This window comes from Taeniopygia guttata, chromosome 3 (genome assembly GCF_048771995.1).
Source record: "Taeniopygia guttata chromosome 3, bTaeGut7.mat, whole genome shotgun sequence".
In the NCBI taxonomy this organism is placed as follows: domain Eukaryota; kingdom Metazoa; phylum Chordata; class Aves; order Passeriformes; family Estrildidae; genus Taeniopygia; species Taeniopygia guttata.
In genome coordinates this window covers 114,693,409-114,720,735 of record NC_133027.1, presented here as the reverse complement: position 1 = coordinate 114,720,735, position 27,327 = coordinate 114,693,409, and the positions used below count along the sequence as shown (strand labels likewise).

The window sequence follows — 27,327 nt, the reverse complement described above, 5'->3', positions numbered from 1 at the left end:
TTTTACAATGGGAAAAATGTGCACTGGGGAGTGACTTTAAAGCATTAGAGACTTGTAAGCAATGAGCCAGGCAAAAAAACCCCAGGGTTTTACGTTATCAGTTGTTTAAAATTATCAGTCTTGCAAATACAAATTAACTAGATTGAGATTTGGCTATTATTTAGAGAGGGGAAACCCCTAATCAAAATCACATCTCCTCTGGAATTTTTGTCTGCTGGCATTAGAGTGCACAATTCCTCCTTTATTGGAGCAGGAAGCCTGCCCTTCTATGGTTCATTATCAGCCTGCATTGTGCCCCTCCCAGTGGTGTTCACAAATCGATGACTAATCCTGATCCAAATCGGTTATCAGATATGCTGGAGCTGTTTTCTGTGCCCTGAGACAGCAAAGAAATAGCTGTTAACATCACTCTGCTGAAAGGATTCCAGTGCAGGACAGACCTGGTATGTGTCTCACTGGAGCACAGTGGGATACTAAATGCAGTTTTTGCTCCAAGACAGTTTAGACCCTTTTAGAAATTCTTATATCCATTTTTTTTCGACAGGGTGGGAAGAAAATTAGTGCAGTAACTCTCAAGAAGGAGGAAATTCATCCTCTGTGAGTTTAATCTTTAAGCTGAACTTCAGGAACTAGCTTCCAGGACTGTATATTGGGTTTTTTCCATCTTTTTTATTCTGTGCAGCATTGTGAGAGGCTGGTCAGTGCATAAAGCAATTCCCACTGGCACAAGAGAGGAAAGCCCAGCCCTGCTCACACTGCTGGCACTGAGCAGCTGTCCCAGTGCCACAAGGTGCAGTGACTAAACAGTCATTTCACTGCCTGGGTAACAAATCCGTACAAGGCAAATTCCTTCTCTTTGGTAAGTGATGCACAGAAAGTGCCATTTCCATTACATCACCCAGTGCATAAATATAAAAGAGGGTTTAATTCTCTACATGACACAATTACTTCCAAAAGGAAGAACTGGAAAGAGAGACCTCAGTGAACACATCTGCAGGAATTTATGAGGGAGTAATTGGTTTTATCCAGGGTCGTGTCCTGGCACATGGGATATCTTTAACACTGTGAGAATGGGCATATTTAAAGTGCCAGAAGGTGAGATAAAAATCCTATTTAAAAGATTATGTCTTGCCAGCAGCTAATCTGCCAGAACACTACAGGAAATTCTTCTTTACAGCTTCTGGGTGTATTTTTGTCCCATAAGGTACAAAGCAATCACTGTGTTGCATGTTGAATGTATGACAAATACTGAAGGCACTGTAGGCTGTGTGCTTCTGCTCACTGATGCCAATGAAGCAATTTGTTATTACTGTAGTCTTTAATTCTGAAACCAGTGCATCAGGAAGGAGGTTGGTAATGCAGGATACAAACATGCCTGTATTGTAGAAGTTAAAGCGGATTTTATATATATATATATTATATATTTATAATAATTATATTTATAATAATTATATATATATGCTTGTGGACAGATCACAACCAGCAGCTGAGAGCCCACCTCAGAGCGAGAGAAAGCCTGAGCAGCATGAGAAGAGAGTCATTAAACAATAGAGAATAGCGATTAACAAGAGTTAATAACCAGTAACCAGTGAGCATTCAGTCCATGATTTTTGGAACACCACCGAGCAGCCAGGTTTGTACAGCTCAGAATAAACAATGGATGTCTCTAGTCTATAGTTATTGGTTCGTGGCCGCGGCAGTACCGCAAGAGAACAAGTCCGGAGCGTTCCCTAATGCCGCTTTTATTCCAAGTGTCGGGAGATGAAGCGCTAACAGCTCCAGAGGTGCAGCTCCGGCACCCAAAGGGATCTCCCAAGGGAGAGGCTCCGCAGCCCGGGACACACAGACCCGGTACCCAAAGGGAACCTCTGCCACAGGAGAGGCTCCGCAGCCCGGGACACACAGACCCGGTACCCAAAGGGATCTCCCAAGGGAGAGGCTCAGCAGCCCGGAACACACAGACCCGGTACCCAAAGGAATTTCTGCCACAGGAGAGGCTCCGCAGCCCGCGCAACACGGACCCCGGCGGGCCCCGCCATGGCGGGCGCTGGGGCCTGCCGGGGGCTTTCCCCTCAGCTGTGCCCGCCTGCCTGCCGGTGGGATTGTTAACGGGGCAGGGGCAGAGGGGCGGCCGAGGCTCCGCTGCAGCGGCAGCAAAGGCTGCAGCGAGCGGCCGCCGCCGCCCCCCGCTCTTCCGCCCCGCGGTGTCCCCGCCGCTCCCGCTCCCGCTGCGCTTTCTGATCAGGCAGTGCGCAGGACGCCCGCAGCGGCGGTGAGGGCGGGCGATGGCGGCGGCGGCGGCGGCCGGGCGGGCCTGGGCCCGGGGCGCGCTGCGAGCGGCATGGAGAGGTGACGGGACAGCGGGAACGGCTCCGCCGCGGGGAGGGCACAGCCACCGGCACGGGAGGCGGGGATTCCCCGCAGGGCGAGGGGAGCGCGCTCAGGGGGCACCGGCACCCGGACATCTGTGTGTGGGGACACACGGATCCATGGGCACACACGGACATCCATGGGCACACCCGGACATCCATGGGGACACACGGACATCCATGGGGACACACAGACATCATCCATGGACACACGGACATCATCCATGGGCACACACGGACATCCATGGGCACACCTGGACATCCATGGGGACACACGGACATCCATGGGCACACCCCTGTCATCCATGGGCACATGGATCCTCTTTAGTCGTTTTTCAAAACTCAAATGTATTTTTTAAAGCGTAATTAGGAGGAAGGGAAAACATCTTTATCTTCTACAGTCCTCTAAAAACCTTCTTGCCTTTCTTTTCTTTAGCAGAATCGAAGCAGTTGATGAATTTCAGGTCTCTTTCCATCCTCAGGGCAATCTGTAATGAAGTGGTGCCAAACTGTGATTAGAGCCTGAACATTAAGCAGGGCTTGAAAACAGGCTGGTGGGTTTTCCTTAGCAGAGGGAAGCATTTCCACAGCCTAGTCACAAGAATATCCTTAAAACCCCAACCATTTCTTGCAGGTAAACCAGGAAAAATAAAGGCTGCAACTACTTAATAATTCATTAAAATCATTCTATCAGCAAGATGGACTGCCCTCTTTGTGACATTTTCTGTTGCAGTGTTTTCCCTCCCACCTTCTGCTTTGCACTTCAAGACAAAAGGTTCAAGTCTGATTCCCTGTGAAAATCACTGGCTTCTCTGCCCATGCCTATATTTGCAGAAATGCAGTTTTTAAAGGAAGGAGATGTGCTGTCTCTAAACACCTGTCTGTCTTTGTTCCAGGCTTTGCTTCTGTGCCAGTGAAAGGGAGCTGCAGTCCCTACTCCAGCCTGGCATGGGCTTTCCAGACACGCTGCTCCCTCTCTGCCCCCTGGACTGGGACAGTGGAGCAGTGCAGGAAAAGCAGTTTCTTCAATACCTGTAAGTCCTGAGCTGGATGAAAATTGTTAACTGTAACAAACAGGAGAGGGGAAGAAAACGCTGCTCTGGAGAGACACAGTCATGAAAATCTGTGTATACTGACTTTTTTGTGTCTCCTGGGATTACAGTGGCAGCTGCAGGTGTTGACAGAAGTGTGTACACAAAGTCAATTTATCATCTTTTAGCAGCAAACAAGAGTTTGCTTTGTGTCACAGTGAATCCCTCTAATGTATGTCATTGGATGGGAGGAGGAAGCAGCTTCCCCTCTGTTTCCTAGGCCTTTATTGAGAGTGTAAATTGTGTGTTTATCTTCTAAATTATTTTTTGAGCCACAGGCAAGGCCTGCTGTTCAAAAGTGGAATTGCTGCAATGCAAGACACAAAAACTGTTGGTAACCCCCCCTGCAGACTGTCTGCTCTGGTGCAGTGTTTTCCTCCAGTCCTGGAAGGAATTTCACCCGTGCTTGGCATAGCTGAGGAATGGTGGCTGTTTGAATTGACACTCAGGACTGTGAGCTGAGATAGCTGGGGGGCTTTTTCACCTGCTCTGTGCTTCCTTTTCCTGCCCCATAGCAGAAGAGAGAAAATGGCAAGGACACAGGCTCTGGCAGAGATAACTGCAGCAGTCAGAGGGTCAGAATGTGATTGTTTCTAATCCACAGAATTTCAGAGCTCTGCAGAATCAGACTCTCAGAACTGGTGGTCTCTTCCTGTTCTCAACATCTGGGTGACAGAATGCTGCATTTGTTTTCTTTACATCTGCTCAAGAGAAGGGGTTAAACAGTCAGGCTGGGCTTGCTGCTGGTTTTATCCAGTAAATGTTGACCCTTGACTGTAATTGAGGGTGGAGGGGTCTCCAAAGGCTTGGAAAGGCTGCAGTGTGAGCTGCAGGCTGTGCGTGGAAAAGGCTTTCTAAGGATGCCACCTGCAGGGAGAACTCGTTTAGACGAGCAGCAGCAAGATGAGAATGTGTAAGAAGCCACCCTCTGTTGTTATTTTGTTTATCTTAAATTAAACCACAAGTGATTGCAGTGTGATTAGGATTTGTAGGTTAGATTATTTCCTTAATTAGCCTTGTATTCATATTCACAAGCTCTAGATGAGCTCTGTTTTGCCAGGAGCTTTTCCAGACGTCTGGTTAAATGTCTGAATTAGAAATATTTGCTGAAACAAAGCATCCATGTTGTTCAGTAAAATTTTATTTATTTAGGCAAACTATCTGAAACTATTGGCTTATTTAATAAGATGTAACAACCTGAAAAAACGAAAGTGTACCTCCTTTATGTATTAAGCAGAGGCAGTAGCCATGAGATTAAGAAGACTCAGGGTTTTATATTTCAAAGTACAATTTTTCTAAGAACACTCACAGAAGTAAAAAGCAAAACCCTCACTATTCAAATGAAGTGGATACAAACAGTATAAATCACTCAATTCCTTAGCAGTGCAGTTGCTTCAGGAGTGGCAACATTTAAAATGCAGATATGACCATTTTATGTGAAATAGCTGTCAAGTGAAATGTCAGCCAAATGACAGAGCTTTGTGCCTGAGAAGGGTGACTGGATTTTTCTCTCTCTAGTGAATGCTTAATGTTCTTTCATCAGTCCTTGGGTAATATTACTGTGCTCTTGTAAGTAGGGTCATCTATACCTTCAACAGAACTATTCTTTTTAATAGCTTGTCTGGTTTAAATAGAAGGAATTCATTTAAATAGGAAAAATTGCAGTTATCCTAGGCATTTTTCTCTGATCCTTACCCAGGTACTTCTGTCGTGCAACACTGACACAAAAACATACATAGGGAATTTATTCCTGTCCTGTAACATGCTTCAGTGAGTTTTTAATAAAATGATGAAAAATTATCTTCATATTGCAGGCTTATTCTTTGCCCTTTCCACCCTCCTGACCATGGGAAGCAGTTCAGTTTTCATTTACTGCTTTGGCTGTCTCCCAGCCTGAGGAATTGTCTTTGACCCCAGCCATCCAAACCAGCGTGATTTTCTCGTCATCTGCTGTGTATCCAAGTGCATGTGAGATGAGGAGCTTTTATTTGTTACTAGGAATGTATAAAAATCACACAGTCCTGCTCACAGGTAATCCCATTAGCTGCCCTTGGGAGCCAGCCATGGGATCATAGTGTGGTTTGGGTAGGAAGGGTCTTAAAGAGCATCTTGTTCCAAAGCCACTTCTGTGGCTGGAGAACCTTGCACTGCTCCTTGAGCCTGCTCCTTATGTACATTTTGTACCGTGTTTTTGTAGTCTTATGTGAGTTTTCTTTGGATTAAATTGTTCATTTTGACAGCCATGTCTAACTCCATGATCAGAATTTAAAAATGCTTACTTTTTCAATTTACAAAGAATTTTCCTCGAAGTATGAGCATTCCAGATAAATAATTACAGAGCTGCCTCTTGTCATTATCATTGGCACCATAAGAAGATGTTTCAGCATTAAGGATGTAAAGAGTTACATCTGTACAACAGCTTTTTAATTTTTTTTTTCCTTTTACAAGATAATTGTCTGTATGTTGAAAAATAGTTGGTTGATTGCTTTTTGTCAAAAGAAAGGGGACTGAATGCCTTATAGTTAATTGTACCTGGAGAGGTATTCTGTTGGGTTTTCATTTGATTGGGGTTTTTTACGGTATTTATTTTGATCGTTTTATGGTACTACTTTTCAAAGGCATTTAGCCTCTGATTTTCATTTTGTTTTGAGGAACTGAACCAAGCCAAGGGTGTTTAGTTTGCAGAAACCTCACTGAAATTTCTCTTCTCCATATATCCATCTGGCGACACTGAGGTGTGATTGTTACTGAAAATAAAAAATGAAAGCTTTACTAATCAAAGCAACCTTCAAAAGATAGTAGTATTTACAATCACACATACTAGCTACATGTAAGGTCCTTGGTTTTTCATGAAATGTTATAAAGAAAAAAAGTGCAATTTCTGTACTGGAAGTGCTGGAATTGTAGCTGGATTTAGTCAGGGTTTGAATTGAGACTGACAATCAGCCTGACAGTCCCATGTCTGCAACTTGTGCTGACATTGTGACAAATTGCCAGTGTTGGAAAATGTGAAATTCTAATCTGAGTGCACTGTGGAAGGGTGCTCAAGGTTTGCAGTAAAGTGGAGTTATTCCCTGTGTCAGTGCAGCAGTGTGAATGCATCTTTTGGAATATTTTCCAGGTTTTGTTGTACTATCAGGATGCAAGTTTTGTTTCTGGATTTTGAGGAAAATGCCCAAAACTTTCCCATTCTATCTTGGGGGAGAAAATAATTAGACTATAGATATCTTTTTCTGCCAATAAATTTGCAGACCCACCTAAACAAAATTTTTATGCAACCCACATAATTGGAGCTTTTGCATTTTTTAACAATGTTATTAAATTACTATGAATTAATAGGTAGCCCAAGAGACTTGCATTAACAAAATCAAACAGAATGTTTGGTAGTATATGAGGGTTTTTTTGTTTTGCTCTTGTGGAAATCTGTCTAGCAGTGAGAAGTAGAACTGAGCTTAAGTTTTCAGTGGAAACATACCAGGTATGTGCAGTTGTTTTTTAAAATTTTTTTCTGTGAGTTTTTATCTAAAACCATTTCTCTGTCTGTCCCGTGGTGGTGGTCTCCTGGATGGCCTCACGTTGGTTTTTGTGGTGAGACATTTGCAGATTTGGCAGCTGTGCAGTTGGATGCCCCCAGTTCATGCTGTGTGCCCCAGCAGTGGCTGTCCAGGCTGAACAGACTCTAGGGCTTCCCAGGTTTTGTAAAGGCCCTGGAGGGCTCACAGATAATACCCTCAGGAGTGACATCTGCAGAGGGTGAGGCAGAATTGCAAAGAGGAGCTTGTATTTTGCTTTAGCTGCCCTGGTTTTTAATGGCCTCACTGGGGAGGGGGAGATTTTTGTCTTCTCATTATCTTCAGTATCAATGTGCATCATATGCTTCCATTTTTAACAGCTGAGAGGTCTCTTTTGAAAAAGGGTCTCTTTCTTCGAAGAAAACAATGTTTTGAGTGTGGTGACTTAGTGACTTGAGAATAATCTGGCACTATATGTAATTTTTTATAGATCTTGTGGATCCATGCTTTTCTGCTCACGGGCCAGGGTTAAACAGAAAATCAAGGAACTGATGTCACATGGAGGCAGACAGTTGGATTTCAGAGGTCAGGTGGCAAGAGCAGTTCTCATTTGGGATGAACACACTGATGTTGATGAGTCTGCTGTAGAATCTCACATGTTAGAAGTAATCCCTCTGGTATTAGTATGACATTGTTCCATTTTTCTCTCATTAATAAATCTCTTTGTATTATCATCTGCAGAATATTCCCTTTTGAATCATGGAGGAGAGGATTGAACCTAGAGGAGTTAAATATTTTCCATAAGTAACTTTACAAAGCCTGAGTAGGTCTTGGAATGAAAGACTTCCATGTTTAAAGCTAGGAGGAAAATGTATTAGAAACATAACTTCTCAGGGATAACAGATGGTATGAACTGAGTTGACAGGTTTTGAACAGTGTATGAGTTCAGCTGAAGATGATTAAGGTGTAAGAAGCCAAACTCCATCTTTGTTTTGGATGGTTCACTGCTGTTGTTTTGGAAGTAGATTTTAATGTTATTGTGAGAATGACTCCAGCCACTCATAAGAATTGAGCTTGACATTGAATGTTAATACATGCAATTGGAAATGACATCTGAATTATTTGAGTCATGTTCAGCCACTGCAATGAGTTGCAGGTTTTGCTCTTATGACAGCTGCTCTGGGTATGCTTTTTCCTAGCACCTTTACCCTAAATGCTTTGTAGTTAAGGATAGTGTTGTAAGATGGTGGAGAGAGAATATGGCATCATGTTTAGATTTTTGGAGCACTCCTTTTTCCTAACCTAAGCTACTTAAATTGCAGTTCTTTGCCAGATCCTGGTTGGAGTGGTTGATGTGGCTGGTTCATATTTCATATGCACGAAACATTTTTTTCTAAATCCTGTTTTTGTTTGGAGATAGTGGCAGTGGTATCTGGAGAAGGAAGGGGGTTGAAATATCATATTTTGTAAGATTTCATCTGTTAATAAAAGTGTGTATTCCAGGCTGAGACTTGTAAGAGAATGTAAGTGATTGAAAAGACCTTACTGAGTTCCATTGGTGATACAGCTGCACAAATGTAATGGTGTTAATGGACAACAGTGCACCAAGGAACTGTTTATTATAAGTTCTTTAGTCTTTTTATTATGTCAGTATTAATGTCTTTGTATCTCTGCTGCTGTGCTGCCACAGGCTATTTGTCACCAAAATCCTTAGGGAAAGATTACTTGTATTGGAAAGAAGTGAGCCTACTTAGCTGTTCTACAAAATTGATTCTTTCTTCTCCTTTTACTCCCTTCATTTTTCCAGCTTACTGCTCTTTGTCTCTCTTTGTATGCTCAGCAAGCTGTGAACTCATCTTGCAGGAGACAAAGAATTCTGATTTTAATCTCAGTTAATGAGTATCTAGGATACTGGTTTATGATGGGGCTTACAGCAAGTCTTTTAATGCTTTTGGTTTACTGAGGTGTGGCCAAATATTAATCTGATAATTACCTGTATCATTCCCAGTATTCAGGGATAATATAAAAAGACACAAACCCAAATGCTTTCCAGAATATTACAAATACCTTTTGTGTAGATTAAGCTACATGGAATGATGTCACACAGACTTACTGTTGTTAGTGATCAGCTTGCATAAAGCATGTTTTCACATCAGTTCAGTAGTGAATCTTTTTCTAGTCTATAAAATCAAATCTTACAGATGACACTTTTCCCCCCCACTCAGTAGCTGTGTGCTTTTGGGTAACTGACTAAAAATGTGCAGTGGCTTTTACGACTGCTTCTATTTTAGCTCTTGAGGAATGCATGCAGCACCCTATTTTACAGAGGCAAAATAAAATAAGCCCATCAATCTCAAAGACACTGCATCTCTGCTGTAGTGTCTTCATTCCTGAGCATCTCCACAAGTGTGAAACCAGTGCAGAAAGTCCTTTCTTGGAGTTACTTCCTCCAAATCAAGACATTGCTCCTGCCTCTGTGTGTGCTTGCTAATCACTTTGGTGCTTTGCTGCCAAGTCAGATTGACCTTTCTTACACACAGATTTTTATTTTCTCCAGTGGTGTGTTGGCTGTCTGTCACAAGCAGTGTCCCCACCATTGTAATCTTCCTGATGACAGCCTATCCTTTTCACATCCCATTCTTGTCACTTCGTCTTAAAATCAGCGTGATGCCTCCATCCTATAAAGAACTCAGCCCTGCAGCCTGCAGGCTTCTGATGAGTTTCATTAAATGCAGCTGCTTTCCAAACACATGATGGTGTTATTACAGACTGATGAGATGAACTGCACTTTGGGACCAAATGTGATGTTTTCATCTGGTTCTAATTTTGTCAGAATTTGTGTAGTGCTTGAGGCCAAAGCTTGACTCGGCCTGACCTGTTCTTCATGGATGTGTTGGCATTGAATGTTCTCCTCTGGTGCAAGGCAATGTCCTTAATCTGTGACCTTTGCTACCTCCCTCTATTGGAATTAAAGTGATCTGATTGTATGTATATTTGGAGTGCAGCTCAAAGTGCAAGATTTTTTTGGCGTGTATTACCAGCTCCAGAGCTGCTCTTTTCTCTTAACTGCTTGTGCTGCCCCTCTGCAGTCTGACCCTCTGTGGTGTCACACAAACTGCAGATTGAGGGACTGTTCCAGCTTAAAAATAGCCTTGCAAAGAAAAATCTAAGTACCTTTATTGTGATTCCATGTTTCCAGGCTAGAAAGATTATCATTTTTTAAAAAGAATTGCTAGTTACACAGTGTTTTCTGAATCAGCTAAGAAGGGTTGATTAACAGGATTGATGACCAGCCTTCCACCTAATGGAACAGCCCTGTAGTTCACTTAGCATGAATTTACTGAAAAACATGTTGCCTACTTACTTTGCTTTTTCGCCCCGCTAAAAAAATTTGCAGCAAGGAGGTAATGTGTTTTTATATAAGTTTTTGTTGGTTTTGGTGGGGCTTTTTGTTGATATTTTCCCCCCACACCTTTAGGTCACAGCTACATGCATTGGTGTGTTGTAATCAGCTGTAAGGTTTTTAGTGGCTGACAGTTCAGACACTGGTTTTAAACCACAGCCACTGCCTGAGGAGGCCTGACAGAGCCAGAACTCTGTGATGATGCTCTTAAAGTGTTCTGCATTCCTTCCTACTTACACAGTCAATAAGGGGAACATTGTATTTTCAGAACTTGAGAATGGCAGCAGGTTTATGTTTTGCTTAATTTTTTATGTTTTGTGGCTTTTAAAGCAGGCTAGCTCTTGGATATTTAAAAGTGATCCAAGTTGACTGTCACTGATTGATGCCCTTGGATATGTACTGCAAGGTATTGCTGCTCTGACTTACTAATGAATGATTTTCTTTTCATGACCTGGAAATGCATACCATACTGGTTAGTTGTTAGGAATATTTGTCTTTAAATCAATTTTGAAAAACCTTGTAGAAAACATGCCCTTGGCTGTGTGCCTCTCTCAGTGCAGTAATCAGGGGTAGAGGCTCATCTTTGCACCAAATACATATGCACAGAGTAGGAAATTACTTTCTTGGCAAGGCAGTAATGTTACAGTTTAAATTCCAGCAAAGCAAAGATCACGCAGGTTTCACATTTGGGGTTATTTTTTGTTCAGCTTCAGTTTCCAGTGTAAGTTGTGCTTGAATGTAACTTAAGGATTTATTTTTTTTTTTTCAGTGACAGCTGATCAGCTATGGAAAGGAGCTTTGGCAGAGACTGGCGTAGGAGTAAAGAAAGGAAGAGGAAAGAAAAAGAAGAAGAAGCTAAGGAAGAATCTCAATAGAGGCCAGGAGATTGGTGAAGGTAGATTCACAAATACAAAGCTGAAGACATCTTGATATTTTTGTGTACAGTGTTTCTTGATTTCATAAGTGGACAAATTTATTTTCATTTCTGTGATGCCAGAACCGCTTTGGCTTTAAAAAAAAAAATCTTTTTATTATTATTTAATGTTGGTTTTGCTTTTCCAGTTATAAATTCTGCATCATAGAACACATTTGAAATATGTGAGAGTTTTCCATTTCATTGCATTTTCCTGAGTCCAGAGTTGAAATTCTAATTTGGAACAAAGCTTAGTTTTTCTCTGTTATTTCTAAGGACGTTCTGGTTTCCTCTGGCCTGGTCTTAATGCTCCTGTGTTGCAAACTGGGAGAGTGCAAGAAGTTGCCCAGCGGAAAAAAGAAGAACGAGAGAGAATTCAGTCTGAAATCATTCAGCAGAGAGATACATTTGAGAAGAAAAAGAAAATAAAAATTAAGAGAGAGGGAGGATGGAGTGGAAAGTGCTGGGGAGGTGTCATTCTGGATCCTCCTGACCCTGGGCCGAATGGAGGTAAGAAAACTAATTATCTTCTTCCTCTCCCTTTCTGAGGGGGGACTTGCAGAAAGTGAGATCCAGACTTTTTCTGTGATTGAAAATTGGTTTTGTACTTTATTCCAGGCCCACACACAAGCAAGCTAAATCAAAGAGCAGGTACTGCTCACACCAGTGAAATCTGTTAAAACACTGCTTTATTTCCTGCAGCTGTTAGCCTGTTCTGTTCCATTACAGACTGAATGATTTTGTGTGGTTTTACAGAGTACTGTGCCAGGTCACAGACTGCTACAGGAGTCCTGAAGGATGGAAATGTTCCTCTGTGTCCAGCATCAATTGTCTTGAGTATGATGTGTAGTCATATTTTTTCAATAGTTTCTTAAAGGATCCTGTGGGATAAATCAATCTTTTTGAAATTCTAGTTCAAATAATGAAATAGGGTTAAAGATTATGTAGTTTGAATGTAGCTTTTAAAAGAAGCTGCAATAAATAACTATCATATTAACTATGAAAGTTTTTTTTTTTATTTCCTAAGTAATTCAATATAGTGAAGCTAGAGCTTTTACTTGTACAGCAGTGAGGTGACTTTTATCCAGTGCTGTTATTCGGACTACTAGAGATTCTGTAGTAGCTTTAACATTTAGAAGCCTAATCTTTTTCAACTAATTAAACATGAAAAAGCCTTGTCAGCTCCTGTTGGGCTGAGTTTTTATGGTGAAATTCTGCTTATTGACATCTTTCTGTACACTTTTATAGTAAGAGGAGCTAAGAAAGACAGGTGGTATTTTATAGCACTGTTTGCATTTCATTTTTTTACCCTAAGAGCAAATATTCTGTGGAAGGCAGTGATGGGACAATGGACTTGGCCAACTGTCACTGAACCTGTCAGTGTAAAAATAGGAGATCTGAGAGATTAATTGTTCCAAATTCCCCATAAGTCAGTGGTGGAACATGGAGCAAGTCAAGGAAGTGCCATGGTTCTAGTTCCATACTCTGAACACAAGACTGTGTTGAGTTTATCCCACCAGAAGAAGTGCCAGCTGTTGTAAACAGTGTTTATGCATTTGTGAACTTAACCTTCTGGTGTTTTCCTTGCTTTTGCTTTTGGCTGATACTACTGATGTGGATTACTTGCATTAAAGTTGGCTGTGTGGAACCTGCTCTAGTCAGATCACATTCTGCCAAAAAGAGGAAAGGGCACTGCAATCAAAACAGGAGAATGAAGCTGTCAGCCTGTATTATAAATGTGTTTGAGAAAAAGCAGTTTGTGATCAGCATGCACTGGTTTCCTTCTAGTCTGCTAAAAATGTCAGGGATCTTCAGGCCCCCACAGTTCTTTCAGTTCCTTTCTTTTTATTCAGAGGATTGATGCTTTTGCAGGGGAATTGGGACATTCCCTGTATGCAAAGCAATGTCAAGGTGTTGGGAAGAGCAGACCTGAAGCTGCCAAACCAAATGAATCCTTTTGGCCTGAGACTGTGGCATGACAGAATTTCCTGGTGTCACTTACTGTGCTAGCTAGGAAAAAGAACAGTGTTTTCCACTTTCCACTTAGAAATCAAATTGCTTTTCTCCCAAGTTTGCAGTGTTTCTTTAGCAACTGAAGAACTTCAGAGGGAGCAGAGAGTGCAGATTCATATCCTTAGCCAGAAATCTGCTTTGTGCAGACTGACAGGTCTCTAAACTGTGCCAAGATGATCATGTTTATAAACATCTTGGAGGTTTTGTGTCAATAATAAACCAATGCTTGGTCAAGGACTGAGGCCCCAGTTCTACACCGTTACAGGCTTTTAAACTTTCCTCCAAAATCTCACTGTAGCTACACCAAGTAAAGGTTTTCTGTGTTATACTGAAATGCTCTTGTTCATGGGGTAAGTTGGAAAAGCAAGAGGTTGTGAGGACTATGGTTATTTGAAGTGGTCATGTATTGTTTTGTTTCATGCTCCCCCTCCGCTTTCTGGACTTTCACAAAACTGTGAATAAAGAAGTACTTGCATTTCCATGGAATCAAAGACTAGGTTGATTTGGAAGAGACTTTTTACAGGTCATCTAGTCCGAACCTGACATCTCTTTGAATCCCTGTTAATTGTATGGTAAAAGCTTTAGAATATTCTGAAAAATATTAGATAATACTTTAGTCATAATGGAAGTGACCCATCTGGTGATTTTAATGATTTACATCTTTTGCTCTGTATATATGAAATTTGAGGTTTATTTGCAGTTTTAGAGCAGTATTTAGGGGAGAAAGCAGTTTACATTGCTTGTTCAAATTATTCTTACCTTACCTTTTCTACTTTGTGCTGAGACTCCTTTATAAACTTCATCTCCATGGGAGTTGTGTCCTCTTTAATTTGTACCACCTACAGGGGGGTGTGCTGACAGACGAGTAACACGAGGAAATGTGCTTTTCTCTCCTTGTTTTTCTCCCTACAGAAACTTATGAAGATTTTGAAACAAGAGTCATTGAGGTAAGCATTGCAAATCTTTCCAGGAACTTTGAAGAATTATCACTACTTTATATTGACCTTGCAATTATTTAACAAGTCTTTGCCAAGTCAGTATTGTAGCAGTAAGAATTGGTCTGGTTCTCTGTTTCAGCTGCACAGCCTATGAGAAAGTGAGTTACCTTGTCTCTTCATTTGAGAGGGAAGGGCTAAGAGAAACATTTTCTTAACAAAATTGTCTGATTAACCACAGCTCCTTGTCTGGAAGTTAAAAGAATGATCAGGCAAGTCAGAAGCTGAGCTACCTGACAGCTCTACTCCAGAAAAGCTTCTCTCCTGTCCTGATAAATGTGCAAATTGATTTCCTTTTCCTTGATTATCTTCTGCATTTTGCTGAGATCACCATTAGCTGGATTTCTACCCAGTGTCTCGAGTGTTTTCTAGATAAATCCCAGTCTTTGCTTGTGGCAGTGGGCTTTGGTATCTCCTGAGTCATGGCAAACAATGATTCTGAATTGTAATCTCAGTCTGGGTAATTAAAAGTCATGAGTTGGTTTCTATTTTTTTTTCAATCCTGCAAAGGGGAAAGATGTAAACTGTTTTAGATATCTGCTGTGAAAAGGATAAAAAGCAATGCATATAAATAAAAAGCAAGCTAAATTTAGATATAAAGAATGACTTGTAAATGGGAATTTGAATACTGGAATGGATTGGGAGTATATGGAATGTCTGTCATTGGAGCTTTTTAAAAACAAGTTAGATAATCTGTCAGAAGAGATGGGGGGACAAAATCTGCGACCTGTTAACCTATTTTCATATCTCTGGGTTTTTGGAGTGGACTGGGCCACACTTTGGGCTTTGACTGATACAGCAAAGACCATTTGGAGCACGTGGCCTTTAGCTGGGCCTGTGTTTGAGGGCCATTTATGAAAACTGCACAGAAACTGTTCCTAAAATAAGTGATTTTTGCTCCCAAGCCCTGCAGCTGGCAGTGCCTTCTGCTGCCTGAAGGAGCACAGAGCAGAGAATGTTGGTCTGCTGCTGTGCCATGTCACAGCTGGCTCTCACTTTGGGTGCCAGAGCAGGGGGGTTTGCCCTTCTTTACTGGCAGAATTGTTTACAAACAGCAAAGCTGAGTCGCTCTGCAGTGGTTCTGTGTGCTGTACAAATTTGGCTCAATGCTTTATTATATTTGAGTAATAAAAAAGCTTTTAGAAGTAGGCTGGAGCTCTGCTGTTACGTGAGATTGCCACAGATGTGAACTAAGAAAGTGGAATGCTTTTGCAGAAAAATAGCAGCAGCAAAAATTCTCTGTTCAAAAGCAGCAGCGAGCTCAAGATAATTGAGTCTTACAATTTTCTGATAACAAGTATGAGTTTTGAAATAAATAGATCATTTTAGCATTCCTGGCTTAAATAGGTGAGAGACATGCTGCTATTTCTGGATGTGTTTTCCATTGTCTTTGCCTTCACACCAGTACAGGAGATTAAAATAACGTTTGCTGGGAAGTTGTGCTTCACAGCAAGAAACTCAGAGCCATTTTTAAAGGACTGCCTTTTGAACAAAGATATAATAGGGTATTTCTGTTGTGATTGTGCTACTGAAAAGGCTGTGCTGTTTTCCTAAACAAAGAGAGAAATTGCTTATTAAAGTGTTTTCTTATAATGCAGAAACAGAAAAGCTGTGATTTGATTTCTTCTGGCTAGAAAATAGAGTATAGACAAGCTCAGATTCTCACATCAACTGGAAGTTGGGTTAACTGTTTCTTACTTTCCCTGCCAGCCTAAGGCAATATTTCCTGTTCTGCTCCTATTAGAGATAAGAACAATTTCTTTAAATAGAACTGATGGTAATGCTTAACTGGTGTTCTAACATCATGTAATCACAGTGGTAATTAAAATCTACAGGTGCAGCTGACATGTGCCATTATTATTTTCACTGGAAGGCTTCATTTCATGTGTCATCAACCCTCAGATGAATTTTTCTTTTATTTTTCTCCAAAATGAACATGGTAACATAGCAAAAGAAAAAAAAAAAGTAATAGTAATTACCTTGTGCTGTAATAGTAATTACCTTGTAGTGCAATTAAAATTAGAAAGTGAGACCTTGTGCTCTGTAGGGCTTGAAGGCACAGAGCATGAGGTTAGTGGCCCTTTGAGTCTCTCATTAAGGGGAGCTTTCTAAATGAGAAGATATAAATAAAGCCCTTTGCAAAGACAGATCTCAAAGGGGTTTTGTCCAGCACTGAAATTGCCTCCCACCAGTTGTGCTTGGTGATCACTTGCTGGTTGGTTCATGCTTTTTTGTTTCTATTGCCTCTTTCTGGTGATGGCAGCTTGAAGAATTTTGTGCAAGCACAGCTCCATTTTAGCAGGGTCGGTGCAACCTTTGCAGTGTCAGAATAGATCTGGTTTTGAGTCAGATGGTGCAGGTATGGTGCTGTCATAAACCAACAAAAACACTCAGAGATTTGTGTCTGAGTGTTGAACTGCAGAATGCAAAGTAGCATTAGGTGTTCTTGTCTCAGTCCATTTGGCTTCTTCTTGGCCCAGCTTGGTAGACTTGCTACTTGTGGCAAAGAGAATATTCTTTAATGCACAGCCTAAACCCTTTTGTTTCTTTTTATAAGCCATTGGAAATTCTTTTTGCAATGGGTGCAAAAAAAAGGGCTTGTGAAAAAGAAATGCTGTATGAATTACAGTATCTGAGATCTAGTGTTTGACAGCCTTGACTAAAAAATTATATGGTATAAAGGATACTCTTTGAGTAATGATTTACTTCTAATGAGACGTTGCCTCAGAAGTACTTTAGGAGTATTTGTAGGCTCTAGATTTTGTTTTTAGAATACAGGGAAGTCTTCTGTTCCCTAGATGATACTGACAGTGTCTTGAGACTGGCAGTGAAAATTTCAGACAGTTTTTAAGATAGCACCTGAAGCCACCTGTCACAGGAAAACATGAGAGGTCAGAGCTGTGCACTATTTCTGATACTTTTGGAGTACTCAAAAGGTTTTGGCCTGCCCTAAAAGTAGAGTTTAGGAATGCTACCCTCAACTGGTTCTGTTTAATAAATACTTGATGATTTTTATCTCTTACCTGTCAGGCTGTATGGAAGAAATAACTGACATTTGGAACACCCAGAAGCTTTTGAGTGACTTCTAATTTGGCATAATTATGGCTCATCCTTTGAAAAGGCAATGAAGCCATTTCAGCTGCAGAGTGACTTTGAGGATGCATTGTTGGGGGGTCAATCCAAAGGATCTGTACTCAGCTGGGATCTGTAGTATGAAGCCACACTGGGAGAGGAGAGAGAGGAACAGGACAAGGATATGAGTGCTGCTTGTGTTTGTGTGAGTGCTGTTCATTTCTGCTTGTTGGCTTGCAGGGCTCAGTGGGGGATTGCAATGGGATAGCAATCCCATCTCTCTGTGAGGGACCTGGGTGGGGAGAGCATCTCCTCCTCTGGGGGTGCAGGGTTAAGGACCATTTCAATGCAATCATTGCAGCTGGGAGATGTTCTGCCAGTGTGTTCCCATCTGCACAGAATGCTGGTAGGGACACGATGCAGCTAACATGGGGTTGGGACTTTTAACACGTTGATTACTCAGTTCTTTTAGGTAACTGGATTCCCAAACCTTTTAGCTGTGCCCCTGACCCTGTGTAGGCTCATGGGCATGGAAGTGCTTTTCTTTCAGCACTGCACCCTGCTCTCATTTTATCTCATTTCCCCTGGTACCTTGGAGGAGTGCTGGGACCAGAGGCTCTTAGCCCATCAGGGGATCAGCCTTTGCAATCATTTCTCTGCATCACAGCAGCAAAACAAAAGAGTGGCAGTGTCAGGAGTGTGGCCTGGAGGTGGCAGGTTCCTGGAAATCATGACTAGAATAGGATTTCTGGAAAGGAGGGAGTCCCAAGGGCAATCAAGTTGGCCAGTCATTCATTTTGCTCTTACAGAAACAAAACCTTGCAGGAAGTGTTGAATTTTGACCTTTTTTTTTAACCAAGTCCAACTGCTGAAAGCATAATAATGTTTAGCAGTCTGTCTTTGAATGTAACTTACTTCCACATTGTCATTTCTCCTCTTAATAAATGTCTGAGGTGGTTTCATTTTAGTTTTGAGGTGCTGCTCTTCCCTCAGTTCTAGAAAGCAAGCTGAGTTTGTAGTATTTCCCCACTGGATGGTGGATACAAGGAGTTAATTTGAGGTACACTGTGATTTAGGTTGAACATGTGCTGCATCTGCCTTCAAAGTTTAAAAATCGGCTTTCAGTCTAATTTGGGTGGCAGTCTGAGCATAGGGGTGGCTGTGCCTTGGTTTCAGTCACTTTTCAGAGGCTGTGCAGTTTGAAGAGTGGCACAGAAGCTCCTTGCGTGTGTCTTTATTGCCACATTCTGGAAAGGGAGAGGAATAATCCATGAGGAGATTTCTACAAACATCACATCCTTTATTTTTGACATGCTGACTCTATTTTTGTACAGCTACCTGCTGAGATTGGCAAGAGAAGATAAAAGTGTGTGAAAGCAAAAATAGTATTCTCTTGATGCTCCTGGGGAGATGACTCTGCTTCACTCTCTCTTCTTCCATTATTATTTTGCATTTTCTCTAAATAGCCCATTTACACAGGCACTTTCATCTTATGGGGTGTGGTTTTTAGCTTGTTCTTGTCACCAATGAGTTTGAAGAAAGAAAAATAGCTTGGAAGGCTGATACTTCAAAGTGCTCTCTAGAATGTCTGGGCACCTTGAATTCAGCAGCATCTTTATTTTAATGAAAGCAAGGTGAAATTTTTGAAACCCTAACCATAATTTATACCTAGTGAAGGCACTGGAATTTTGGGGGGTGTTATTTGTTTTGGGTTTGTTTTTGGTTTTTTTGTTGGTTTGGTTTGGTTTTTTTGTTGTTGTTGTTTGTGGTTTTTTGGGGTTTTTTTTTGGGTTTTTTTTTGTTTGGATTTCTTCTGGTGAATTTTAGTAAGAATGTTTAAACCATGGCCAAGTATTTTCTAATAATCTACTTTCAGATGCATAACACTACTGCCAGAGTAGCTTACTGAAGAATTACATACAGGGAAAAGGATTTTTATATATGCTATGTATTATCTTTTGATACTTTATATGTAATTCATGCATTACATACAGCATATAAACTGTATGTGTGCATTTAAACAAACATTTAATTCAATAGATAAACAAAACCAAGGGAACTAGAACAGATGGACTAAGGATCTCAGATTGTTGTCCCAAAATTGGCTTCTCTCACCCAGTGTGCGAGAAGCCAATGCACACACAGTGGAGCTGTTTGATTCATTTATAGTTCTGCTCCAACAGGGGTGCTGTGGGCAAAGCTAGCACACTGAAAGCAAAAATGCAAGCATATTGATACAGTTGATTCTCTACAGTTCTGCATAATGAATCTGCATCACTGCTGGGCTGAGCTGCTCCTTGCTTAGCTGTCTCTCACCTGGATTTAAGGGCACAGCACATTCTGAATTCCTGTTTGGTGTTAGGGGTCCCTTCTCACAGGCTCAGCTTCAGGGCTGTGGTTTGCACATCAAAACGAGCCAAGTTCACCAAAGGACAAACTCTGAAGTGTTTCTAAACCCCAGCAGACTGGAGCTGGTTTGGGCTGACATGTAACCAGTCTCTTCCCCTTATCTCATAGTTTTAGTGACCTTTTGCCACATTCTGCATTTTCTAGCTCAGGTTGCTCTCCCTCCCACTGCTCATCCCTCTCTTGTCCACTTTGGGATGTGTTAGACCACAGAAGGTGGGGGGCTGTAAAGCAGTGGCTTGCTGATAGAATCATGGAATATTCTGACTTGGAAGGGGCCCCTCAGGATCACTGAGTGCAATTCCTGGCCCTGCACAGAACAGCCCAAGGGTCACCCCAAGTGCCCCAGATTGTTGTCCAAACACTGACTGAGCCCTGCCAGGCTTGGTGCTGTGACCACTGCCCCGGGGAGCTGTTCCAGTGCCCAACCTCCCCCTGGGTGAAAAACCTTTTCCTGATCTCCAACCTTAACTTCCCCTGACACAGCTTCAGGCTATTTCCTTCTTCTTCCCCTCTCTGAAATGGAATCTCCTTTTCAGCAGCTGCTATCCCTGTAATGAGATTGCCTTCTGCAGCATGCAGGTAGATTTCAATCCTAAATTTTAATTCATGTAAAGCAACAACAGACCTTGAGCAATTCCTGAGAGTGCTTCTAAAATAGGTTAAAATACAAGGGGGGCACTTCAATATTGGTGTCACTTTCTCAGTATTAGTATTACTTCCCATTTTTTTCCCATGTTGTTTCATCATGCTTGAAATCACACATAAAGCTGGCAGCATTAGAGCATTATCTGTTGTGCAGCTGAGCACAACAGAGGGGTTGCTTTCATGAAAGGTAATTTCCATGAGGTAAGTTTTTCTCTGAGTGTGGAGAAAGGTTGTTTTTAACAACCTTTATGTATTTAATGCCTTGAAGCCAGTGTCCCACTGCAGGTGCTACCCATTGACAAAGGCAGTATAGATATTTTAAGTGTATACTACAAACCTCTGATAGCTTTTTTCTAAACTTGACTGTCTTTAAAAAAAAGAAGAAAGAAAAACTAACAAAGCCCAACCCATTTGGACTTGTGTAATAACAGGAAGTTTTGTGTTGGTTTTTTTTCCTTCAGGTGAGAAATGTGTTTTGTATGAAGGCAAAGGAAGGCAGGAAAAAATCAGTACGTGCCTTAGTGGCTGTTGGGAATGGCAAAGGAGCTGCAGGTATGTGCTGTGTGCATGCATTTGTTCTATGTACAGGTAACATCTGATGATGGCATATTTTGTGGCAGTTTTAATAAGACAGTTGGATTCCTGGTCAGCCAGAGTTTGGCTGAACATTGCTCATGTGAAATATTCAAGGCTGAATTTTGCTTGCACTTGGGAGTGGAGGAAAATTTGTAAAGAGAGGAAGGTGTGGTTCTCTTGCAGAAAGATGTGCTACTCTGAAAAATCTCTTCCTGCCTCTTCTTTGGAAAGCTTAATGTGTCACTGTAATCCAGATGTCCTAAATGATGGAACCGAAGTTGTCCCAGGCTTTTTTCCTTCATTCCCTTCTTTATGTTTATCAGAGTGGACTGTCTCTTTTGTCTGAAGCAGTCACCACTACTCAGTTGTTTGAAACAAAGTTTGGTCAAACACACAAAAACAGCTTAAGCCTTATTTTTTTTTCCTTTGACAACAAGCAGTTGGCAGCTAGATCTTAGGTGTTCATAACTCCTAAACTGTTTGTCTCTGTGATTTCCTCTGAACCATTTGCTGAGTATGGTCTGTGTAGTGGAATGGAAATTTAAATGCTAAACGTGGCTGTGAAGTTCTTTGGTTTTTTCCACTTTTCTTTCTGAAGATCATCTGCATCATCTGTATCTCAGCAATAAAATGCCTCTTTCTGTCTTGCAGGTTTTGCCATAGGGAAGGCAGGTGACAGGACAAATGCTTTAAGGAAAGTACGTTGATTGAATTTTTTTTTACTTGATGACAATTAAAATAATTCATATCTACACTTATGGGTTTTTTTTCCCCAGTAATCAGTATAATCTCTAGTTTTTGCAGAGAAGTAAGTCCGTGTGTTTGCTTTGTTTTGATTGAGATAATAATGGAATGATTTGGGTCAGAAAAGCCCTTTAAGATCCAGTCCAGCTGTTGACCAAACACTGCCAAGTCCAGCAGCAGCCTCAGTGCCCTGTCTGCACATCTCTCAGACACCTCCAGGGATGGTGCCACTTCACTGGCAGCCTGGTCCAGTGCTTGGCAACCCTTGCAGGGCAGGAATTTTTCCCATCTGAGCCTCCACTGGCACAGCTTGAGGCAGTTTCCCCTCATCCTAACCCTTGCTACCTGGGAAAAGAGACTGACCCCAGCTCACTTCATCTTTCAGGAGCTGCAGGGAGCAGTAAGGTCTCCCCTGAGCCTCCTCCTCTCCAGACTAAACATCTTCATTTCCACAGAGTTTAGATGTGGCAGATCTGTTCTCCTAAGTTGTTTCCTAAGTTTTTCTCTTTCTTTTTTTTTCTATCTCATTAACTGAATAATGGTAAATTGCAAATGCTTAGCAGAAGAATTTAAGGAAAAAAATGTTTTCTGCTCTTATTCCCTAGGCAAAGAATAAAGCAATAAGCTCCTTACACTTTATAGAGATGTATCAGAACCACACAAGTAAGTATTATTCTTTCAGTGTAAGCACTGAATATGCCAGCAAGAACTGGTTGCAGCTACTTGCAAAGCATAAAAAATGTTGAATCAAGTTTTTCTGATCTGATGCATTGTATTACATAATTCTTGACAACCTGGTCTAGTTGAAGGTTCCCTGCTCATTGTGGAGTGGTTGGACCAGCTGACCTTTAAAAAGTCCCTTCCAACCCAAACTATTCCATGGATCTGTGCTTAAAATTTGGATACTTAATGCATACTATTGCAGGCTCCTAATAGCAAGATTAGATCTTTTCTGGCACAGTTTGAGTTAAATGCCCTGACAGTATGTGACTCCCTTTTCTTCACTGTGTGAGTGAACTCCTGTGTTTTTCCCCTTTCTGTGCCAGAGGAGATGATTCCCTGGGACTCACAACCCCTGTGTGCTGAGCCAGCAGCCAGGGAGAGCCTGGGCTGGAGGCTCAGCCTGATGTCTCCTGGTAGTTCTTTGTTAGTACTCTGTATGGAAAATCCAAGAATGCTGATGCCTATGGGGAACTCTTGGGTTAAAAACTAGATTATTAAAAAAGGTGTGAGTCAAATTGTGTCATGTGAGCTCAGTTCAAAACTAAATGAGGCTCACTGGAGGCACACCTACCTGTTTTTCAATTGTAACATAGTATTCACAGGTATTTCAGCATTCACAATCTATTCCAGAAATTTACCTTTAAAGAAGTCAGGGGAGAGTAAAACCAACTTAGAGTTCAGAAAAAGAAAGGCACTAGCTAAAGCTCTTCTAGAAGGAAGAATTTATCTGTAATGCCTTTTTTTTCCCCACTCCAGTTTACCATGACATTTCTGTGAAATTTAAAAGGACAAAAATCCGCATGAAGAAACAAAACAAAGGTAATTAAAGAAGTTTACATTTTGAATTTTTCACAGTTACTGACTGGTATTTATTTGATGAACTTAAACTTATCTAGTGTCTAGTCTACCATGTTTTAAATGTTGAAAATCGTCAGCCATTTCTGTGTAGAAATACCTACTCTTGCTGACATAGCTTTGCTTTTTCCCAATCAAATTGGGATTTGTCCCCTTTACATTGGTGGGAGCTCTCTCACTCTTCCTCAGTGTAATTCCTTCAGTTCTGAATTACCTGGGTGTGGAGCCTGGTCCTGCTCCAGCCACTGGTGGGTTTGTACAGAGCTGTAAATTCTCACACCCTCCCACTCTGGGTCTCCCTTTCTTTACAGCCTTGGTGGTTGTGAAGTCAGTTTGATCTTCCTGGAAGTGGCACCTGAAGTTTCCTGAGAGCTCATCAGTTAGGGGAGTGGTTTTTTCTTTTCCTTGTCTCTTTGGAGTTCTTTCAGCTCTGTGTCTCTGTATATTTTGTTTCTGGTTTCCCCTTTCTCCCTCCATTTCCTAGCTGACAAGTCTCCAATTGGATAACCTGACTAGAATAAACATTCTAGCCCTTTTCTGCAGCTTTCCAGCCTTTTGGTCCCCAGGATGTATTTCTTTTTTGTGTCCTTTACTCAGGACACAAGGCTTTTCTGTAGTTTTTAAAGATCACTGGAGCTAAGCCATGTAAAACAAACTTCTCTGGAGTGAAAGGAGACTCTTCAAATATATCTTGTGCATTAAAAACTGGCAAGTGTAAGAAACCATTTGCAGTTAATGCCAATCTGGTACAGCTCCAATGTAGAGCTGATAAATTCTCCATCTCTCTGATGGAGAGGGATGCAGATGACACACAAACCTCTGTTGTGTTTGTGGATTTTGAAGTATGTTTGTCTCTCCTTCACTCTGTGCCGCTAAAATGATGACAAAGTGTAACTCATTCCAATTGCTGGGCCAGGAAAAGGGAAGTGATGCCTCTGCACAGCCCCTGGAGCCATTTTCAACATCTAATGTGTTCTACCATGCTGGAGAACAGAAACAGCAAAGAAGAGATCTCAGTGCTCTCTTCTGAGTAAGTTGTGTGCTTTTGAATAATGACCCAATGCTCATTTATGAATTTTTTTCCCCCAGGGTATGGTCTGCACTGCCACCGAGCCATTATCACCATCTGCAGGCTGATTGGCATTAAGGACATGTATGCCAAGGTCACTGGATCCAAAAACTTGATTAACATCACCAGAGCTCTCTTCAGAGGCTTGACCCTACAGGTGGGTGCACTCCCAGAGCCCATTAGGTATGGGGACAGGAGGGGATGGAATAGTTTGTGGGCAAACAGTTGATATTCCAGGCTTAAGGTGAAGTAATCTTACAAAGAGCAAACAAAATCAGCAAAGGGGGTAATCCCTCAGCAGCTTTATGGAGTTGTCCATCAGGAAGAGCTGTGTGTAACTCTGCCTGTTCCACAGCCAGGTGTCTGCAGGGGACATCTGAATTCCTGGGCTTTCATTTGGTGTGGTTTTGGTGACTACTGAAAAATGCTGGGCACAGGGAATGGTGGGCCAGGTTTGTTTGCTGCTACTTGTTTGTGCTCTAAGTTCTCACTGAGCAAGGAGTGAAGCCCCATCTGCTTCTGTTGCTGCTGTAATTGAGACTCTGAATTCAGTCAGGGGAGTGGTGGTGTTCCCTCCACCTCTGAGTGCTCACAGTGGAGATGCCTGTCTGAGCCAGCTGCCTGGAACTGATGGAAAAGCTCCAGCATGCAGCATTTCATCCTCCTTCCTTTGAACAGCAGCCTCAGGATGAGTCAGCCCTCTGGAAGTTCCTGGTTATCTCCTTTGTTTGCAGTTTTGGTGGCTGCCAAGGTTTAGCTGCTTCCATCCCTAACACAGCTCTGCGGAGCTGTAGCTGTCAGCTGTGTCACCCAGAGGTGAGGGGGTTGTGACCCCTTTGCCTGGTGGGAGTCACAGATCTCCCAGCTTAGCAATACCTCAGGGCAGCCACGCCTGGGGAAGCCTGGCATTGGATTTTCAGTCTTTGTCTGAGATCATTCCACACAACAAACAGAAAAAAGGCCTGCTGTATAAATTACTGCTTTTGGAGTTATGCACTTGATGTGTTTTCTTCAGTGCCCTGAGTAGGAAAAATTTCCTGTCACCTGTAAACATTTACTCTGTAAAATCTGAGTGTTATCAAAACACCTTGTAGGCCAGGGACAGGTGTCATTGAAAATAATGTTACATCCATATCTTTATGAATGTATCTTTGTGTTAGTTAATGCCACCTGTGTGGGCAGTAACAGCCACTTTTCTGTTATCGAAACAAAATTTATATCCACATAAAGACATAAAAATGTTCCTGCCAGCAGGCATGTTTATGAGCTGGGTATGTTTTTCCAGAAGCAATTCCTCTGGGATGACACTGTAGGGCTGATTAGTATATCTGAGCTCTGGCTATCTCAATTTTTGCCCAGCAAGATAAGCCATTTACACAGTGCTTAAACTGTTTATTAGGAAATTCCTCTTTGGGGCTTTTTCCCCTGCCGCACATCCCTGTAGATGTTGGCCTGCAGTAAGCAGCGTTGTTTTGGCTGTCCTTTCCCTGTGCTGCTCCCAGGAGACTCACCAGCAGCTGGCAGACCAGAAGAGCCTCTACGTGGTGGAGTTCCGGGAGGAGCAGGGCCCCCTGCCCATCGTGGTGGCCCTGCCCCAGGGGCCTGTCCGGGAGCAGCCCGAGCCCGAGGAGGAGGTTCCTGACACAAAGCTGGAGTGGAGGGAGGTGAAGGAGGCGCAGGGGATGCTGAAATCCCCCTGGGCCAGGGTCAGGCGGGCGGCGTGCTGACCGCTGTGGTGCTTCATGGCCCAGCCAGCGCAGCTGGGACAGCCAGCCCAAGGCATGGCATCTGGGCTTGGCTTTCAGGGAGGCAGCAGGAGCTCCCTGTGCCAGCCACGGCTCTGCTGCCACCCAGGAGCACAGTCCCCTGCCTGGGTGGGAATGCTCAGATGGAGCAGCCAGAGAATGAGTCTTCGGCTTCAGACACGCATTTGCTTCATTCCAGAGGATGGTTTGTCCACGTTCCTTTCACATGCTCTTGGGAAACTGCTGAAAATACAAGATTGTGGAAGCAATAAAGAATCATCAGAGTGGGTTTAGTTTGGGTTTGTTTGGGTCCTCTCTTTGTTGTTGTTGTTGTTGCAAAGTGCTGGTGTCTGGGAGGCACTGTAGCAAGCAGCAGTAGTGGGAGCTCATGTGTGCACCTGTGCCTCACTGCTGGGGCAGTTCTGTGCCTCCCAGTCTGAGTGCCTGTCGTGGCATGTCCCCAAATGTCTCACTGTGCCTCACTGCTGGGGCTCAGGGCTGCAGTTCTGTGCCTCCCAGTCTGAGTGCCTGCCATGGCATGTCCCCAAATGCCAAAAGATGCTTGGGCCACCTCTTTTGGTAGTGTGGGAGAAAATACCTTAGAAAGCCTTCAAGACCAGCCTGGGAATTTACATTTGGAGTTCTGATGTTAAAGACATTTAGGAGCAATGTTTTACACTGATTTCAGTGCAGGTTTCTAAAGACAGCAGTTGTGTATATACAGACAGGCAGGGTGAATTTAATTTTTATCTCACTCTTGCAATGAGAATTCTAGTTCCAGGGCCATGCCTTCTGAGCAGTGGGATGAAGTTTTTTCCCCTGTTTGCCAGCTCAGTCAAAGTACACCTTCAATAGGGATTTCCAGGTGTCCAGGTTGCAAAGTTTCTTGTCACATCAAGCTGCTGTTGGGGATTGTGTGCTCGTGTTCAGCTGGCATCTCTGCTGTTGGGCTTAGGACCCTACATAAAATTAATCTTTTGTGGCTTTACTGTTCCCACAGGTTTGTTCATATTAAGACAGGGGCTTGTGTAGATGTTTTACCCAGCACACAGAGTGCTCATTGCTCACAGACACAGCTGGCTGCAAAATCAGAAACTCTTGCATTTGCCATGGAGCTGGCCATAATTTTCTATTAAAAATCAAATTATTTGCCTGCAATTTAGGAGAAGATGGAGGTTCTCCTAACTCACTGC

The 27,327-nt window shown here is 42.3% G+C and overlaps 1 protein-coding gene across 1 annotated transcript; it reads left to right on the top strand.

Moving 5' to 3' along the window:
- The first annotated feature begins 2,192 nt into the window (after window positions 1-2,192).
- Window positions 2,193-26,427, top strand: MRPS5 (mitochondrial ribosomal protein S5). The gene is made up of 11 exons (XM_030269716.4): window positions 2,193-2,349; window positions 3,266-3,403; window positions 11,145-11,270; window positions 11,565-11,798; window positions 14,214-14,248; window positions 20,884-20,974; window positions 21,650-21,696; window positions 22,348-22,405; window positions 23,222-23,284; window positions 24,410-24,546; window positions 25,892-26,427. The coding sequence occupies exons 1-11, from the start codon at window positions 2,286-2,288 to the stop codon at window positions 26,114-26,116; spliced, it is 1,218 nt and encodes a 405-aa protein (XP_030125576.2). The 5' UTR covers window positions 2,193-2,285; the 3' UTR covers window positions 26,117-26,427.
- Window positions 26,428-27,327: the final 900 nt, after the last annotated feature.

Coding starts and splice junctions, on each gene's coding strand:
- MRPS5 (XM_030269716.4), top strand. CDS start 2,286: ATGGCGGCGGCGGCGGCGGCCGGGCGGGCCTGGGCCCGGGGCGCGCTG. Junction 11,799..14,213: donor TGACCCTGGGCCGAATGGAG/GTAAGAAAACTA, acceptor TTCTCCCTACAG/AAACTTATGAAGATTTTGAA. Junction 21,697..22,347: donor GGACAAATGCTTTAAGGAAA/GTACGTTGATTG, acceptor CTTATTCCCTAG/GCAAAGAATAAAGCAATAAG.